Here is a 19,236-nt window from a genome sequence, read left to right as displayed (position 1 = left end):
TGCTGCAGGAGCAGCTCAGCAGCTGTACTGTACAGCACGTCACAGAACTCAGCGGAGGGACGCTAACAGCAAGTGCTCATGGAGATACAGTAAATGGCTGCATCTTTTCTCCATTAAGTTTGTACAACGTCAATGAAAACTCCTGTGTGGTGTGAATGCGAACATTTAGTGAGCAAGCAGTCCTGTAATGGCTTGATTGAAGACAAAATAGAAAGCACGGCCACAAAACAAAAATAGCTCCTGGAAAAATGGTCCCATCAATGCTGCCATTAGCTCAAGTCTTACATTTTGTGAGCCAAAAATATTGTATGAAGATGCTTAACGGTCAATAGGTGTAGGTGTAGATGGAGAATGAGGTCAAACATGGCCTTCAATCAATGACATTTCCCAAAAAGGACAAAAATTGAAAGGTAAAGATCAATACAGAGTGTAGGAAGTCCTTGGCATTTAGCCTCTTCTTGACACTTTCCAGTAAAGCTCAATTTTATGATACATATAAATCTTTCTTATATTTATTTCATAAAAAAAACATTGCACAGCACACCATCTTTTAGGTTACAGTACTCATCTCTGTCATAAAGAAATGTAAAAAAAAAAAAGACTGACAGTACTTCACATTATGGAAATATTATGTCAAATAAACTTTATGATGCAAGGCCATTACTCACTGGGATGCCAACAGACTGTCTTCACTAATTCCACCAATAATCTGCTCATCTAGTCTGCCAGTCATCACATTTAGGAGAAAGCTTTACTCGCCAACTCATCAGGCAGCAGCACACAAAGTCCTTCTAACAAAAGACAGCACTTGGCAGCTTCAGCTAGGCAACACAGGGCTTATTATGTGTCCTTAAAGACAGAAGATACCAATTTGGAAATATGGTGGACACACAGGGAATAATACATCTGGATTTTTGAGAAACTGCACTCAAAGCTGGCTTGAGTGTACAGTATTATTGTGTAGTGTGTGTGCTGTGACAGAAGGGTGTAACCATTGGGCCAACATGATCAAACACACACCAACACTCACAATGAATCGAATAATCCTCTCTACAATTAATATACAGATTTAATCAATAATGTTGCCTCTGGCCATCAGCATATATTTGTGAGGACATAATTATCTCCATAATTTTCATTCCATGGCATAGTTAAAGGATAATTAAGATGATTTGGACTGGGGTTGTATTAGATACTCACCAATAGTCAGAGTATTACCTACAGAAGAAGATGGTTGCTGTGGACAAGTTCAGCAACAAGAGTCTATATTTAGAATATTTTCCCTGCTTTACCGTGCTGTCAGACACCGTTTTCTGAATGGAAACTGCCATTATATAAGCCAAATATCACTCCTTCCAAATCAACTAAACTCTATAGGTGAAATCAGTAATTTTACCTTGCAGAACTCACGAGTCACTGGTGTATTGCTGCCATGATTTTTTAGTTTGTTTGTGTTAATGTGTGAGTTTGGAGTTTTAAAAAGGTTAGTTCAGATTCATCAAAGTCACACAAACAAATAAAAAGATTGACACAGCAGTAGACGTGCAACTTCTGTGTTCTGCGAGGTAAAATTACTGGTTTTGCCTATGGAGTTTGGTTTATTTAGAGAAAACACTGTCTGGCTTATATAACTGTGATTTCCTGTAAGGCAAAAGGCTGTCTGATGGCAAAGTAAAGAAGTGAAAATATTCTAAATATAGTGTACACTTACATCAATTTTTTAGGGGAACCTTTTTTCACTGGCTGACCCTGTCCACAGCAGTGCATTGCTTAGCTTTCCTTGCTGGTCTCTCCTTCTGCAAACTGGGACCTGCCGACCACCATCTACTCTTCGTGATGTACTGACTACTAAAACTCTCCATCAAATAATCTGAATATTGGGTTGGGATCACCAATCACTGTACCCTCATGCTGAAGTCAGTGAGCTGTAGCACTGAAAGGAGACGGGCCAAGACAGTCAAGCACAGTCATGGTCCTCATTAAAGCATGTTGCCATTGTTACATATTGACATGGCGTTAAGTTTTAGGTTAAGTCTGATCCAGTGTCCACTTGTAGATTCAAGACTCCATCCCTTTACTTAACAGTAGACTGTGAAAAAGTCTTGGGTACATTTAAGCAGTTATCTTGTCCCTTAGTGTCTAAGCGGTGGCCTGTGCTGCTCGCTCCGCCTGCCTCCTCTGGTTGTAGCTGTTGTACACATCCAGGAACATGTCCCTGCATGGTATGCTTGCATTCAGTTTGGAGCAGATGAGGAAGGAGCCGGCCATCTTGCGGTGGAGGGAATACGTCTCCTCGGGTGGAGGAGTGAGGCGGTGGCGTAGCATGACGGGGATGAGGCTCTGGATGCGCTGGGTGGTGCTCTGGGTGCCGAAGTCGAAGGGCTCAGATGAAGCAAAGGCTTCACCGAGGATCATCACCGCCTCCACGTGGGCTTCCTCAAAGGCCTGTTAGGCAGCATGAAGAGCCGTTACAATGACTGCCAGCGTGCATAATGATCAACTGGACTAAAATGTCCATATAGAAGCTGTTAAGTAGAACCACTGATGTATATAAAGACGGACGACATTTATGCTCCTCAAAAGTGAAGCTAAAACATCTCGATGACACCCTGGGGGCTGCGGTGATCAGATTAATTGACTTTATTTGATAAATTGCTTACTGATCTATCATATTTTACACTAATACACCCAAACTAAACAAACACTGATATATACAGTCATAAAGTTAACAATAAATATTTTATTGAGAATGCTGAACAAACTGAAAATACCCAGTAAAATAATGTGGACATAAACAGTGTAAAATCTTAAAAACCATAATAGGTTTCAACTGATGAAATCTACCTTCCACAGGGAGACCAATATGTGTTTTTCGAGCAAGATTAGAGACGACCCTCATTAGTTTATTCTGAGCTTTTTGAAGCTTGTCTTTTATTTTTTTGTAGTTATACCACATTATGCATGTGCAATCATAGTGGCACTGAACTAATGATGTAGCCAATGTCCTCATGGTTTCTTTACAAAGGAATTTGGATATTCTCAATACTGAGGCTGCATCCCAGTCGCTACTGCGCAGACTCTGGCTCCAAATTACGTCACTAGCTTAAGATGGCTGCACTCATATCAGGGATATTTTGGCTTCATGTTTGTACAGAGGGAGACGCATCATCCATCTTTATTTACTGTCTATGTGAAGAACACAAACAGACCTTAAGCTGCATTATTAAGCGTTTACACTCTGAGGCAGTCTGAGGAAATGTTGACTAGAGATATTATAACATAAAGTGGATGGTTTTCTTTTTAATGCACGAGTGGTTTTCTCCCTTTTGTGGCTATTTTCCTCTATCCAGTCGCATAAGTACAACACTCATACTCACCCTGGGCAGTAAAACAGTAATGATGTGTATCATCAATGGCAAAAAGAAAACTATGCAATAAAATGTTCACTAGTTTCACTTAAATGCAAACTGCCATGAAAGTGCACAATGAATACACCCTGGCTCATAAACAGCCTATCATATCCCTTGATAATGGAGTGTGACACGCAAACAAACTGTGAATCAATTCACACGTGTGTTGTTCAGCTCAGGCTGTTGTTTTTCCAAGACTAGTAAGTCTATTATTACCTGTGTGCCTTCATAAATTAAGTGGTTAAATTTAATCTTTTTTCTCCTGGTCTTTTTAATAAAATAAGCCAATAAAAATATCAGTAATTATCAATGTTGACTGAAATGAAATATGTTATTGTAATCCATAACAGACCACATAAAGCCCTAATAAACACCACACTAGTTCAGCCAACACTGAACAACTTATTACAGCGCTCACTTAAAGATATACTTCCTGACACTTAAAGTAAATACAACTGATTTGAGATGGTTTCAGTTCCATGAAGTTTTACGGTCACTATTAAAATGTGAATCAGTCATCCTTTTGCCTGCACTCACTTGTGTCCACCAAATTTCATAGACATCTGATCATGAATATTGAGACGGATTATTGGCGGACAGAGCTAGAAACATGACCTCTTTAACAAAGATACAAAAAAAGAGAAAGGATTGTGTACTATGACTGCATGGAAACAATACTAAGCAGAGGGAGTGAGACTGAGGTAGGAAAAGACATAAATGAAATGGTGAAAACAGAAGAGACAGAGTCGGGTAAATCATATCAAAAATAAATGAGCACAGCAGCAAGGACTGAAATACCTCACCTTGGCCTCGAAGCCTGTCAGGAACTTCAGGTCCTTCGATTTTTGAAGAACAGTGGCTCGATCACCCACGGAGGCCGCATGCACCACCTGAATACACACACACACACACACACACACACACACACACACACACACACACACACACACACACACACACACACACACACACACACACACACACACACAGAAAATGATGATGTGGTAATCATATTTATTTAAAGAGCTCTTCTTTAAGGTTGTGAGTAGAGGAAGGTGTGCACACGGATTTGATTGTGTGTGATTTTCGTTGGCTGTTGCAAAATTAAACCAAAGACTTCAGTGCTTAATTATTCACAGAAATCTTGTTGCATAAATCATGTTGTGTGGTTCACTGGTGGGTGTCTTAAAATTCGATTCGTCATACCTGTATGTAGTCATCTGTGAAGGATTCTGGGTAGCTTCTGCACGCTCCAAAGTCCAACAAAACAACCTACAGACAAGATGAATGTGTTATGTATCTTCTCAGTGATATTTGGTTTATATAACAGTGGTTTCCTGTTGAAAAAGCTATTTAATGGTAATTTAAAGAAGAGGGAATATTCTAAATATAGTGTTTACAAAAGCTGATCTTTTACAGGTAGCTAAAATGCCACCTGTCTACAAAGAGTGACTTTAAAAGTTATGAATTAGAATTAATCCTCATAACAAGTCAGGTAGTTTAATAGTAGTTTTAGTGGTTTTAGGAAATGTACTGGTGCAGAAACAGATCAAGTACAAAATAACTTTGTAATATAAAGTTTCAAACTGTTTCAACATACTTGGAAAGACAGCAACATGAATCTTCACTGGGACGCTAGTTTCAACCTAGAGACACTACAACAACTACAACAAAAACAGCCCTACCCAACCCTTTGTAGCATCATAAAGTCAGGAGAACAACTTCAAAACTTGAAAGTGGGACCATCAGAGTAGCATGGGAATGCATCAGCATTATGCATCTGCTGCCTGTGATGGTTTCTCTTTTTTGGTACAATAGAAGGTTTGGATAATTTGCAATTGAGGGAACAATGACTGGGCAAGCCCAACGCAATGTTTCACTCAGTGACACATCAAAGCCTGACTAAACTCTCACACTGATGTACAGACAAACACAAATGCTTATTAAAGGGATAGTTCCAGTTATTTGATTTAGGATTTTATGACGTACGTATCAAGTTATGCTTCTAGTGGTCTCTCTTACATTCATAAAATAACAAAATACATCGTTTGATGACATTGTGAAATAGTGTGGGAAAATGGGAGTTGTTTAGGGAAGCTGTTCCAGTCACGTTTACTGACTTCCTTCCTCACTCTCTGATGTATCCTGAGTTTTCTTGAAAGTTATAGCAACTAGCAGCTTGCAGGAAATGAACCGTTACCTTGAATAAATTATTGATTTCTCTGGGTTTGACCATTGTTGGAAATAAGGATGTTAATGATTAATCAATTTATCAGTGTTGCGAATAATGATAATAACAGATAATTATAGATAATATAGTGTAGAAATGGCAGTATTTGCACCCATTTGAAATTGTTTTGCCTGGTGGCGATATTTGTTGAATAAGAAAACGTAAAGAAAAAAAAATGTTAGTATTTATTAATGATTGATTCATTGTTAGCATTTTCAATTATTGGTTAAGGAAAATACACAAAACCTGCAACCCAAGTTGGCAACATTTGGGATAATCTAAGTACATCTTTCAACAAAAGTCACACAATAACACAAACAAACTAACCAGCAGTTTTCATGTTCTGTGAGGTAAAATGACTGATTTCACCAGTTTAGTTGGTTTGGAGAAAGTGATATTTGGTTTAGAAAACAGCGGTGTATGCTCAGAAATGGCTGTCTAAAATACGTTTTGCTGTTGAACCTGTCCACAGCAGTGCTAAGCTTCTGTGCTGATGCTCCTCTCTGCTTGGGGGGGCATGCTGACCGCCCTTTAATAAACTGACTATCAATAAATACCTCATATAACCCCACTTAAAAAAAAAAAATCAGATCTAATATTTTGTCACCTTGGCTTCCCTGTCTGTCCCCTCACCTTGTTGGTGTCTGAGTTGTAGAAGAAGTTGGCCCAGTTTGGATCCGTCTGCATGAACCTGAACTCAAACAGCTCCCGCAGACACAGCTGGAGGATGTTGAAAGAGATCTGGTGACGGGAGGAGAGCAGAGGTTTGTGTTTACTGTCATGCCGTTATTACATCAATGTGACATTTTCATACTATACATACGTTTTGTTCTATTTGTGGTTATCTCTGGTGCAGTGAGCTGCCACACACTCAGCATGTCTAAAGAAGCGGCTTTGCTGCAGGTCATGCTCCAAGACCATAAAACTCAACTGTTAAATGCATATTTTTACAGTGACACAGTCATTTTCACTGCTGCTGTCCTTTTCACGCTGGGTTTTTTGAGGTCCCGCTGTATAATTTACCAGCAAGTATCTTGTGTCTCTGGGAGTTAATGCATCAGCTCAGTTCTGCACTTGTCACATTAAAGCATATGCCACACATTTTCTAATTAAAAGTGATCTACAATACACTTCCAACTACCAACAAGGGATGGAATACAAATATACATCAAATTTCAACAAAAGCCTAGAGTGAAGGAACAGCGCTAACCAGTCTGCTCCTTCTACTTGTCAGAGGATTTCAGCTCTAATTGGTTCCTGCAATTAGAGGTCCAGACTATGATGGGCTTTATCTTTCAGCCACGCAGTCTTCCATGCAGCCTTCTCACCATGGCTCTTATACTGCACCTTTTTTTTTACTCTCTCTTCATAAATTTACTGATCCAAGCACTTTTCTTTAAACTTCACACTACTTTGTCACCCTTTATTTCCTGATGTGATAAAGCTTTTGTAAAGATAAACAGGATTCCCACAACTTATCCAAGGTCAAATTCAAGCACTTTTCAAGTATTTCCAAGGAGCATTGTCAAGGTTGTTCAGCACCTTACAGCCACTTAAGTGATAAGCCAATTTCGGCTAACATTAAACTAAAGTTGGCTATAAATTTGATTAGCTGGCAAATGCACAGGTTAAATTATAGTCAAATTTCAGGAGGGTGATACAGTATGGCAGTACCTGTATTGTATGTCAATTACGGCATGTTTTTTTATGGAATATACAAAGTAACAGTTACCTTTTCGACAACATAACTAATATTAACCATAACCTTGCTCAAAGGCAGACCCTCCTCCTCCCAGACTTTACAGGGAGCTGCTTCAGGATTCGGTGCTTGTTCCAACCATCATTTGTATTTAAAACTTCAAGCAAAGACTCACAGGGCAAGAGAAGAGAGAACTCCCGGACACTTTCCTTTACTTGTATAAAACTTACTTTATAGATCCATCATTTTGGTCTTTAGACCTTCATCAGATAAAACAGGCTGTGTGTGCCATGTTTTACCTTCAGTTCTCTCTTCTCTTGCCCATAGATTTTCTCTCACATCTGCAACCTCCCAGCATGTTGTCATCTGTTGTCCCATCAGAGGGTAGATCACACTAAGCACAGCCACACACAGTTGACTTCATTTATTTTTCTAAAAAGTGAACAATCAAGTCAGATATCAATTTGTTATAAATTTGTAATTGTAATGCAATTATAATTTCATCCCATGTCAAGCACTTTACCCAAGCACTTTTCAAGGATATGCAACACCTGTACAAAAGCTGGATGAAACAAAACTGAGCATCACCACCTAATTCAATAATATTTGATAATTTCATCTTATCAAGAGCATTCTGCTATCGCTGTGCAAAAATCATCTGTAAGATCTTCTGCACCACTCACAATTCAATGACAAAGAGGAAATTTCATGACAAATGGCATCCATGTGCCTGTTGAGTCAGCTCATACCTGGTTCCTGGTCTCCTGGTCCAGGTCTACGCAGCGGTCCAGTGGGACTCCCTGTACCAGCTCCATGGCCAGCACCCTGCGACCAGACAGCTCATCGATCACCTCAGGGACCTGGAAGTACTCATCTCCCTCTAGAAGGGACCTGTACAAATAATCAGAAAGAAAGAAAAATAAATAATAAAGATTCAATTCATGATATAAATGAAATCCAGTAGAAAACAACTGACCAAAACAGTGACTAAATACTCGGGCCTAACATAATGTTTTTGTCTGTACATGGGCAAACTATATATATTAGAAATGTAGCCCGTCTCCAATATTGAAATTGTGACAAAAATATTAATAATAATTCATAGGGATACAGTTCATAGTAATAGTAGTTGGAGTAGAATACCTATCAAAACAATAAAAAAAAAAAAAAAAATTGAAAACAGTATAAAAAGTATAGCCAACATACCAAAGTTTTTAATAAAAGAGGAGAGCTAGATACAGTGTCTGTGCAATATATACGTGCAGTTTTGTAACAGTGGTAAACATTTAGTGAACTGTAGATGTAATTTTAGAGTAACCATCCTGAAACTTCACAGCTAACCTGGTGGGATTTCTATTCTGCACAGTTAAATGGTGCGTAGCAGCTCACCAGAGGGCTTCAGTGTAGGAAGCTTTCAGGTTCGATACACCACATAAACCTACCTGAACTTCTTGGCACACTCCGCTTCCCTCTTGTAGTCACACTCCCATGCCAGCTCCCGCTGAAGAACCTCCAAGCTGCTGTCTGCAAACAGACCTGTGGAAAAACACATGGTGGAAAACTCAGCAGGGAAAACTAAAGACAACATACAAACTGTGTCATCTTTACACAAAACAATCCTTTTCCTGCAAATGAGCAAAGCATGACAACAATTCTTACTCTGCATGAAAACAGATGCTGTGGATAACAGCACCTTAAATTTCGCTATGTTTTTACTTTTATCTGTTATTTGTTTAGTTTTATTTGCTGAAAGATGCATCGCCTATGATGATACAATGACATACACTTGTAGAATTGCAAAAGGAGTGTGGCGTTGCAAAAATGCACACAGCATCTTTTAACCACCCAGCTAGATCAGCTGGACGCACCACCACCGGCTGTGTGACCACCCCAGGAGATGTAGAGGACAGCAGGCATATGAGTCATGCTAACCCAGCTGAGACTAAAGGCTGCTCCTGGCTACTGTCTGGTCAGGAAAATTAAATGGACGTAACGGGACTCTGGCTGGCCAAGCAACGGGAAACCAGAGTGTGCTGCACTCATCAAAGTGCAACATTTGACGGGCGGACCAGTTCTGAGCTGTACTTAAATCAATGATGCTTCATGCACAAATGCTGTCAAAGTTGATAGACAGCATTTCAGGCACTAAAGAATTATTTCCTGCGTGTATGTGTCTATGTGTATATAAATATCTGCACACTGTTCTTAATTATATATTTTATCCTGTTCTTTTCTGATTTTATGTATTAGAGCTCTGGGTTTCCCCCTGTGTATGGTAAGCTCAGTGGCCCATTGGTATTTGAATTAACTCCAACAAGGCCTACACATCATTGAAATTTAGCATTTCAAGACTGCACACTGTCAGATTCTTTGTAAAAAAATTTAAAATGTGTGTTGAATGAATGACTTATTACATAGAAATATTTTCAAATATCCAGCCAGCTTTTATCAACAACTCAATGTAGGGCCCTATGAAATTTGTGTCATAGCTTTTCAAAATTCTCAATTCGAAAATTCCAGACATTCTTACATTATCGTAGGAACTACAGGGCCTGAACTTTACACTGCCATTAGACTGTCTCTGGCCCTCGTCAAAAGAAACTTGCCACCAGGCCTAACAACTCTGCTTGGGGAAACCCCGAGGCTGCAACGAGTAATCAATTATGAATCAATAAAATCAATTCAATTGAATCACCAACTATGTTGATAATTGATAAATCTAAGTAATTTAAAAAAGGTAAAAATTCCAAATATCAGCTTCTTAAATGTGAATATTTTCTGGTTTCTTTACTCCTCTATGAAAGTAAAGTAAAAAAAAAAAAAAAAAAGGCTTCGGGGAAACACTGATCGACATTTTTTTCCCCACTTTCTGACATCTTATAATGTCACATATTGTGCTAAATACACTTTTTTTGTGGTATTTCAACAAAAATGTGTCCCCTGTGTCTCTTAAGACCCCCAAAATATGAGAAACTGCCATCTTCTCTGTGTTTTGCTTGCTCTCTCTTTTAGAACGTGTGTTTCAAAACACCAATCAGATCTGCCTCTCCTTATGATGTCACGTAGGGCTTACCACAAGCTCTAGACAGGTGACCGTCCTGCCTGCTCAGTACCTAGTGAATCACAATGGGCAGTGTCTACGACCAAACAACTAATCGATTCATTGAAAAAATAATCAACAGATCAAACGAGAATTAAAATAATTGTTAGTTGCAATCCTAATCTGTATGTATGTTACATGTGTGTGTAGTATGAAGGGACTAAAACTTTCTTTTCATGATGCATCATACAACCCTGTGTTGTTCATACAACCCTGTGTTGTATGATGATAATAAATTATCATAATTATATAATAAAAAACCTTGTATGAGGACTGCAGTGGTGTACATCACTGGACAACAAATAAAATTATAATCATTAGTTATGATAAATATCTGTTTTTGTTTGACTTTAAATGTGTAGGATTGGGCATAACATGGAAACAAGTAACAACTCTATAAATGATGCAGATGTCCTCATTGTCACTGAGTAACAAATGTGCCACCTGGTTTTGACCTGAAACAACAGCGCCACCCCATGGTACTGTATAATGAAAATGCTGGAATAAAAGAGAACATCTATAATCACCCCACAACTTAATGATGGGATACAATCAAAGAGGGATAACAGGCCTTTTTTTTTAAATCTGTATTTTTTATCCAAACCTGCAGAACTCAAGCTACACAGAGGAACAACTGTTGTTGCTACTCATGTGCTTAAATTCTGCATCATAAAGCTGCAACGTGGAGAGACTTTTCAGACCCACTCCTACTGATGAATATAAATTAGATAATAAATAACAATGAATGCGCTCTTGAACCAGCAACAACAGAATATGACAATTTCCAGAGCCTTTCATGTGTAAATTTATGTCTTTGACTTCAAAACAGAGCTGTGTTTTAATAAATACTCTACATATCAGTGTTTTTTCACTGAACAGTCTCGAGGGGACAAATAAACACCAAAACAAGTACTGATGCAGTTGTTACCTTCCGGCAGGACGACACTCATTTTCAAAACTGACATCAAGTTGTTTATGTCACTGTGGATGCTCTCTGCCACTCCAGGGTACTGGAAGAAATATGAGAATAACAGATTAAATCACTGCAAACAGACAAAGACAGAGGTTTCGAGGGAAGGGGACAGAAAAAAAAAAAGAGCGTTTATGAATACCTGGATCTTCATGGCGATTTCTCTACCATCTTTTAACACCCCATGATGCACCTGGCCGATGGATGCTGCAGCAAATGGTTTCTCTTCAAAGGACGATAGCTTCTCTCGCCAGCCTGGCCCCAGCTCCTCCTCAAGAACTTTCTACACAATCAGACCCAAACAGATGTCTTAAAATCATGCATCTGGCCTCAAATGTCTACATACATCAAGCTGCACCTGAGAACTGATAAAACAAACTTTTGTCATAATCTCATCTTTTTAGAAACACACACACTATACCACTTTCCTCTGACGATTTTGCTTTCACACATTGCCTGTTTGGTTCAGTTAAAGCAAGGCCTGGTGCATTTTCTTGGTTAGTACGCTTCATTTCTGCTGGTGTGAAAACTGAAACCAGAACCCTGATGCTGACCAAACAACCAGACCGAGAACACGTGTAAAACGTTGTCTTGATACAGTTTGTTTGTGGTGTGAAAAACACACAAAACCGCCACAGGATTTTTTTGAAGCAGATGTGTAAATTTAGCATGATTTCAAATGCTGAAATTCAAATATATATCTATCTAATGATTGTAAAATCTATTGAGGAGGAGATCTTATAAATGCTCTGTATATATGTATGCAAGTCATCTGTTAACCAAGGTTAACAAGTATGCACATCAACAGGAGTATTAATAGGTCAAAAGCTGTCAAAACTGATGTGCTTTTATCCTGCTCTGTGTACTTTGTCAGTTCATTAAGTCTATAAAGTGTGTAACAGTGCTCCCACAATAATAAGGCATGAATCATTACTGTACAAGATGCCTCCCTGTCATCCGTCTCTACCTTTCAGTCATTACTCATAACATGCTTTTGATTTACAGTCTAATAATACTCATAATGCTTACAACAAGTTGCTTCTTTGTGAGATCTTTGTGGCGCCAAAGAACATAAATCTACACATCAGAAGCATTAAAGTCTTGCTGAATAAACTTCTCTCAGTCATCAGAATTTGATTTCCCCAAATGAGTCACAACAATGCAGGATGACAGTCACCAAACCTATCAAAACAGCAAGTTACTTGTCAATCTATAACACTTCATGTCTCCTTTTCTTGGTGCGTTACTATAAAAAAACTCAAGAGTGAACAAGAACAATGTATTATTTTTTTCTTTTGGTCCAGACAAAATGAACTGAACTAGTGTGAAAGAACTCTTAGGGCAGCTTCATACCTAAAGGTCCGGTGCCTGAATCTAACCAATGTGAGGATGAAACATTATTACAATTTTCCAATTGGTCCGGTTTGGGCTCACAAAGGCAAAACTTTAACAGCCCAGAAGTTGTAAACACAAGTCATGTGGTGGAAACATTGTTTTGATTATTGGTCACTAAATCCGCAAGTAAAAAGACAACAAACAGCCCAGTTTCTACCTGGATAATGCACATTGTGAAGCGCTATCAGGTTTTGTTCATGTTGCCGATCTGGAGCACATAGCAGCAGACTTAAGAGGACTGCACATATGAACGTCAGTCAACTGATCTAATGACATAAAAAACACCACAAAAGGGTTAGTTTTTCTGTTGTCATGTTACAGACAAGCTCGCTTGTTTGACTTCAAGTAAACCAGACTAAACATGGCTGGTGTAAACCTGCCCTAAGTGTCAGGGACAGGAGGGTCAGTTCATGCTTACCATCATCTGCCAGGTAGGCATGAAGTCTGCGCTCTGCCGGACCCTCTCAAAGATCTTCTGTAGCTGGGGGTTGATGAAGGAGTTGTCTGGGAAAAAAAACAAGAATAAATAGAGAAGTTGTCATAAAAAAAGTCATTGCTTACAAATCCTCTGAGGACCCTGAACATCATTTGGTAGTGGTGCCGTTGCTTCAGTGTGTACCTTGAATGCTGAGCATCTGTCCAATCTTGAGTGCCGCCCCACGGACCTTACACAGTGTGCTGACTATTCTCTCAGCGTTGGCCTCTGACAGGAGGGGAGAGTCTAACAGGGCATTCATGTCTACAAAACATATAGCACACATAAACAGAAACAGATGATTAACTTTGATATAAAGCCTAGCATATTACAAGAAGAATAACATAAACAAGAGTAATTTGTCTTCACACTTATCTTCAAACTGCTGCATGTAAATAATTAAGCTGCAGCTCTTACTAGCCAGCTGTAAGAAGCACTGTGTAAAAACTGACATCATTAAATACTGCTCATTTAACACGTATTAAAGCTTGTTCCTGTTAACAGGTTTGATTTAGTGCCTGTCCTGTGCCTGGCAGGTGCTGACACATGAGAAACTTCTCCAGGGCCGACCAGCTGTCCATCTGTCTGCTGGATCTGCCTGGTGTGCACTGGACCAAAGGCTCTTTTATAGGATGGGAAGAGAGAGCAGCAGAGGACCAGAGAGAAGTGAGAAGAAGATACACATACCTCCTTTTTGTTTGCCTCCCAATGACTGTTTTGCCACCTCTGCAATGGCACCAATCCCAAGTCCTACTGCCAGTCCTGCAGCAGAGAGACAAGACACAACTGAATATAAGGGTACTTAACAGATGCTTGAGGGAAACACTGATGTGAAACAGGTGCAGCTAGATGAAGAGTGGAATAATATTTGGGATCTTTTGCCAAAAAAAATCTGACAACTGAGAAATCCTGTATGTTAAAATTGCTGTTAAAAAATTCCAGAGCATTCCCTTTATTTGCAAACACAAAAGGAAACAGGTGTGACAACCCCCCAGAGACACTCATATTTTTAATGCGCTGTCAGTGGTGGTAAAATAAGGATAAAACATTGTCTTGCAAAGGGACAAGGGAAGTCTGAACATTTTGTTTTATTAATATACTGCATGTGTGTAATTACTGCACTCAGTGCTCTGTGTTTATAACAGACTGTAAGCCAGTGTGTTTCATAAGCTTGACATTTTATTGTCCTGTTGTGCTTAGAGCCATGTGACAACCTGGAGTGAAATGAGAAGGATGCTCTCATTTGGACAAAGACTCTGCATCCTTCCACAAAGCATGAATGAAGTCAGGAATTATGCATGAAGGTAAAACAAACAAGAAGAGATTCCAAACAAGAGAAGAACTCCAACCAGCCAGGACAAAACGAGGAGCTCGCACATAAAAGAGGGGCTACTTCTGTCTCATGGATGTGAATTGGGTATGAAAAGTCCGGCACGGACCAGAAAACCGTACTTTGCAAATCTTTGCATGCAGACTCAAACACCACTAACCATCTGCAAATAAGAGCCAGAAAAGCAAAGTCCAGTGATCAAAACAAGCTCCAGACTTAGATCAAGTGTTTACTATTTACTTTTTTATATTTTATAAATTAATATTTTATATTTTGCTACATGCTCAGTTGCATTTAAAAAAAAAAAAAATCTACAGAAAAGGAGAAAAATAATTAAATGTGGAATTACCTTGTATTAGTTGAGTATATAATTCATCAGGAAAACAGTTAATAAAGTTAAGAAATGGGCTTTTCCATATAGTCAATTTATACAAACTATTTATTCACTGAATTTAAAGATATTTACTATTTACTGTATAAAATTAACAATATATTGGGATATGAGATTTTGGTCATATCACACAGCCTTGTAGTGTATGACCAATGTCTCTTGCCAAATACGGTAAGCACAAAAATAGAAAAGCTAATGAAAAACTAAAATGTTCTTACCCCCAAAATTAACAAGTCTGCTGATTCTTGTGGCAGGCACCTTCCTCTCTCGGGCACGGTCACTCAGCTGAGCGAAAGCATACAAAGATAGTAAAAACAATTATTATATTATATTATTATTTGAAATTATTCCTATACCTATGTTAGGTTGTTGTTCCTCCTCTTTTGACTTGAAACAAAGGGACTCTTCAGACAGTAACCTTGAGTTACATGACAAAAGCCAACATACTGTGTATGACACACATTACATAACATGAGTCAACTCAAAACATTGTCGTAGCACATGTCTGTGGTTCATGTCCTATACAGGCTCCTGCTACCAATATGAATATAGAACTACTGTTTCCTAGGGCTGAGCCCTGAAAGTCGTTGAGTTGAACTAGCAGTTGGAGACCGCTCAGTCGACTAAGTCAAGCAGTGGTTTCTTTTTTTCTTGTCCATCAGTGTGAATTACAATAACAGGATAAAAGAAAAGAGGCTTACAAAATGTACAGGGGGCACATTACAATGAATAATTAGAAATAAATGGAAACATATTTTTTATATTAGCTGGCACACTTGATCAAATGTGCCAACATGCGCTGATGGTTAACTGATGAAAGAAGGTGAAACCTGAGGTGTAGTTGGTTAATAAGTTCCAGCTCTTGATTTTCAGCTGTGTCATTGTACACAGAACAGAGCAAAAACATGGCAGGCTGTAAACTTTACACACTGATTATCTGATTATCACCACAAAACTAGCTGTGATGGAACAGATAGAAACAGAGGACAGTGTGACGCCTGACCGTGGTTGACCACTGTCTGCTGCCCGGCTAGAGAGATGCTTCACAGTGGGCTGGGAATTTATACCTGAACTATGAGCAGGGAGCAAACTTTTACTCTCTCTCTGACTGTGTGGAAAGCCAGTGTTTTCACATCACACATGATGACAAAAGGCTTTTAAATGTAAGGTAGGCTAAACCTCCAAAGTCATGTAGGCTGACATATGAGATTAATGTGGTGGTGAAAGAAAAAGAAAGGACTGATGTGTCAAATATTTGTATTGAACGGGCAAATCCAATGAGACTGAAATTCTGACTCAGGTACAGCCCCAGTTATTTATCCAACATGTGTGTATAAGACAAAAACCACATCATGAGGCATTGATAAAAACATTTTAAAACTAATTCTATTGGCCAGTAAGAGTCTGTGACAATTACTTGCTCTGTTTATGCATAATTACTTCTCCATTTAAAGATTCTAAACCATTTATTACACACACTGCTTTAAAGCCTTACTCTGTTTAAACAGTCACCTACACGACAAGGCAAAATGTTTGAGTGTTAAATCATAGAATGACTATCTCTTACTAAGGGATGTATCACTGTGTGTAGAAGCCTTTTCATAATTTGCTCTAGTGGGATCTGCAGATATTATCATAGAGAATATAGAATATATATATATATTTTTCAAATCAGAGTCAATCTGATGATCATGTCCTGTGACCAACCTTCTGTCTGACAGGTTTGACCAGTGCCTGCTTGGCCTCCCTGGCTTTCTTGATGTCCTCTGGTGTGAGTCTGGCAACTACTGTGTCGTGGACAGACCTAGTCTGGTAGTAGTACCGGTGGAGTCTGTGGTTCGTGTGGAGGAAGCGAGCGCTCTGTCCTGACAGGCCTGCCCCTGCAGGTGCAACGCCAGGGGCAGGAGGAACTCCTGCAGTAGGGAAAAGAGAGGACAATGTTTTATTGAAGACATGCAGGACACCATACTAGTATTAGCCACCAACCAAATGCTCGTAAAATATATGTGGCAGATTACTGAGCAGCTGGTATAATTTGAAAATATACTAGGCATTTGGCTGGTGGACAGAAGTTAATTTTGCACCCTGAATACATGAAATCAACAATAGAGAATCATAGTGTGGCTCTATTGAAGTCTTATCATACTGGCCTGTGTGTCTGGCCTGTTGACGCACAATAACAGGTAAAACAACATATGACAAACATGTGAAACTTGAGAGTTTTGTATACTCTCTTCAGTTATAACAGAGTAACTATTTTGTAGTTGATGACTTGCCTCAAATAACTGTTTGCTATGAATGCGTTTATTGAGGTAAAATGTAATAAACGGTAAAGACAAACAAACATTGCATTTATTAGTTATGAGATATTCTTATGCAAGAACACTTTTAGTGTCACCTCCAGTACATGTTAATAAGCTGATATTGACAGTACCTGTGGGCATCTCTGCTGCAGTTCCAGCTCCTGTCTGGCTTTGCTCTGGAGTACCAGAGGGGAACTCAGACCCCATGGCCCATTTGGCTGCTTCATCGGGATCCATATTGTCCCAACCCTCAGCATCCGGGAACACGTCCTCTTTTATTGACTGTTGCTACAAACAGCAGAGTTGGACAGATAATTTAGCCAAATAATTACTGATGTACATATAACTTTTTAACTGTTAATTTTCTTAGCAATTAAGCTATCAGTTATTATGTTCATTATTTAATGAGCCCCTCCAGGCATGTTTTACCATGTACATAAATTCTACTTTGAATAATTGTATCTGATATGTTCTTTTCACAAAAGTTCAAAAATCTTATTAAAAGCTTTTAAATAAAATCTACACCATTTCCTTTGTTAAAAATCCAGAATCTTTAAATGCAAGTCATTTAAACACCTGTTGTCCAGCAGTTCAACTCTCTATAAAGTCCATTCTCGGTACATATGCACTGGAGGTTTCAAGTCTCTACATCAAACTTGTATAAACTGCAGATTGGACCAGGATTGATGTCCAACTATTTGTGTTGTCACAAATTATGTCTAAAGACCATACCCCTGAAAATGTGATTTTCAATGAGCTCATAGAAACTTTTCAGTTGCAGCAGCTGAACGTGAAAATATCCATCTTATATCAAGTTCTGCATATATATAATTCTGTGCAGTAAAGGTCAAAAATTCAACTGTAGGAACAAGAAGCAAAACTTATTTTTGAGTGGCGAGTAACTTAAATAAAGTTGTGGGCAGATCATTTCAAATGCCCATCAGAGGTTCCCAGTGCCCAAAGTGATGGATTATAGGTCTATGGGGGAATCCTTACCGCACTGCTGCCACCCATAAAAGTGCCCACTAGTCCTTCGACCACATCCTGAGCAGCTTTGACCCCTGCTCCCATGGAGGAGTTGCAGGCCATTAATCGGAGCATTTCTCCCTGGGTGGTGACCAGGGCAGACCCCACTTTACCTGCCCCACGCAGCACCTGCAGGACTTCTGACAACATCCCTTCACACAGAGAGAGGTGAGAGAGAGGAGGGAGTCAAGCTGGTGTAGGAGTGACGATATACTGTAGGATATGCTAAAAGTACATAAAGAAACAGACACACCCACCACACCCTTTAACTCAAATTCGTACATGTTTAATACATCTGTTAAGATATAAGTAATGTAACAGATCAATGTAAAGATTTTTGTAACAAACGTGTATTATGTTATTCAACGTGCCAGATGGTTTGCCCTTGAGCTGCCCATGTTTCAAGACATGCTCATTGGTCATGGACACGTGTCATCTACAGTACCGGTGCCAAAATGACCTGCATTCTCGTAAATACAAATTTACTACAGATTTAAATTATTAAAGATAACATTTTAAATTCTTACCGCTGGGATCAACTAGCTCATTGGCGAGCTCCTGTATCACAACTAGTGTTAACCATGTTGTGTAACGTCAGTACAGTCGTGTCTAGAGAGGAACCTGTTATTTGCTCTCGCGAGTCTTGGACGCGCTGTTTTCTTCGTCATGCACCTTATACAAAATAAGCCTGTTTTATAATGTGACAACGCTGTGGTTACATTCTGGGTAAGTTTCTGGACAGAAATCACTTAGTTAGGCCTGAGGAAAGATCATAGTTTGAGTAAAACTGATCACTCTCGCGCGATCTTCCGCGTGTCTGGGGTTCCCATCTAGACACGACCTTTAAGCAGCTTCAAACTGAAGCTTGAACTCACAATCTGGCTACATCCAAACACTTATAAACAGT

General features: G+C 39.1%; 1 protein-coding gene across 1 annotated transcript; it reads right to left on the bottom strand.

Moving 5' to 3' along the window:
• Positions 1-496: 496 nt before the first annotated feature.
• Positions 497-18,479, bottom strand: coq8b (coenzyme Q8B). Its single transcript, XM_084716277.1, has 15 exons — positions 18,300-18,479; positions 17,435-17,591; positions 16,708-16,913; positions 15,219-15,285; positions 13,967-14,041; positions 13,424-13,543; positions 13,223-13,308; positions 11,552-11,692; positions 11,368-11,449; positions 8,782-8,875; positions 8,089-8,230; positions 6,274-6,381; positions 4,617-4,682; positions 4,214-4,300; positions 497-2,445 (listed from the first exon to the last, which is right to left on the bottom strand). Exons 1-15 carry the CDS (start codon positions 18,477-18,479, stop codon positions 2,140-2,142), a joined length of 1,917 nt encoding a protein of 638 aa, XP_084572403.1. The 3' UTR covers positions 497-2,139.
• Between the last annotated feature and the right edge of the window lie 757 nt (positions 18,480-19,236).

Source organism: Lutjanus erythropterus, chromosome 4, assembly GCF_056507025.1.
Source record: "Lutjanus erythropterus isolate fLutEry1 chromosome 4, fLutEry1.hap2, whole genome shotgun sequence".
Classification (NCBI taxonomy): domain Eukaryota; kingdom Metazoa; phylum Chordata; class Actinopteri; order Lutjaniformes; family Lutjanidae; genus Lutjanus; species Lutjanus erythropterus.
This window is presented reverse-complemented; position numbering and strand designations above follow the sequence as displayed.

Bases quoted from the DNA above. Each gene is read 5' to 3' on its own strand.
- coq8b (XM_084716277.1), bottom strand. From the start codon at position 18,479: ATGTTGTCAGAAGTCCTGCAGGTGCTGCGTGGGGCAGGTAAAGTGGGG. The intron at 13,309-13,423 runs GTACACACTGAA...TTTTTTTCCCAG, and splicing joins ACAGATGCTCAGCATTCAAG to ACAACTCCTTCATCAACCCC. The intron at 2,446-4,213 runs GTGAGGTATTTC...GCTGCCTAACAG, and splicing joins TGACAGGCTTCGAGGCCAAG to GCCTTTGAGGAAGCCCACGT.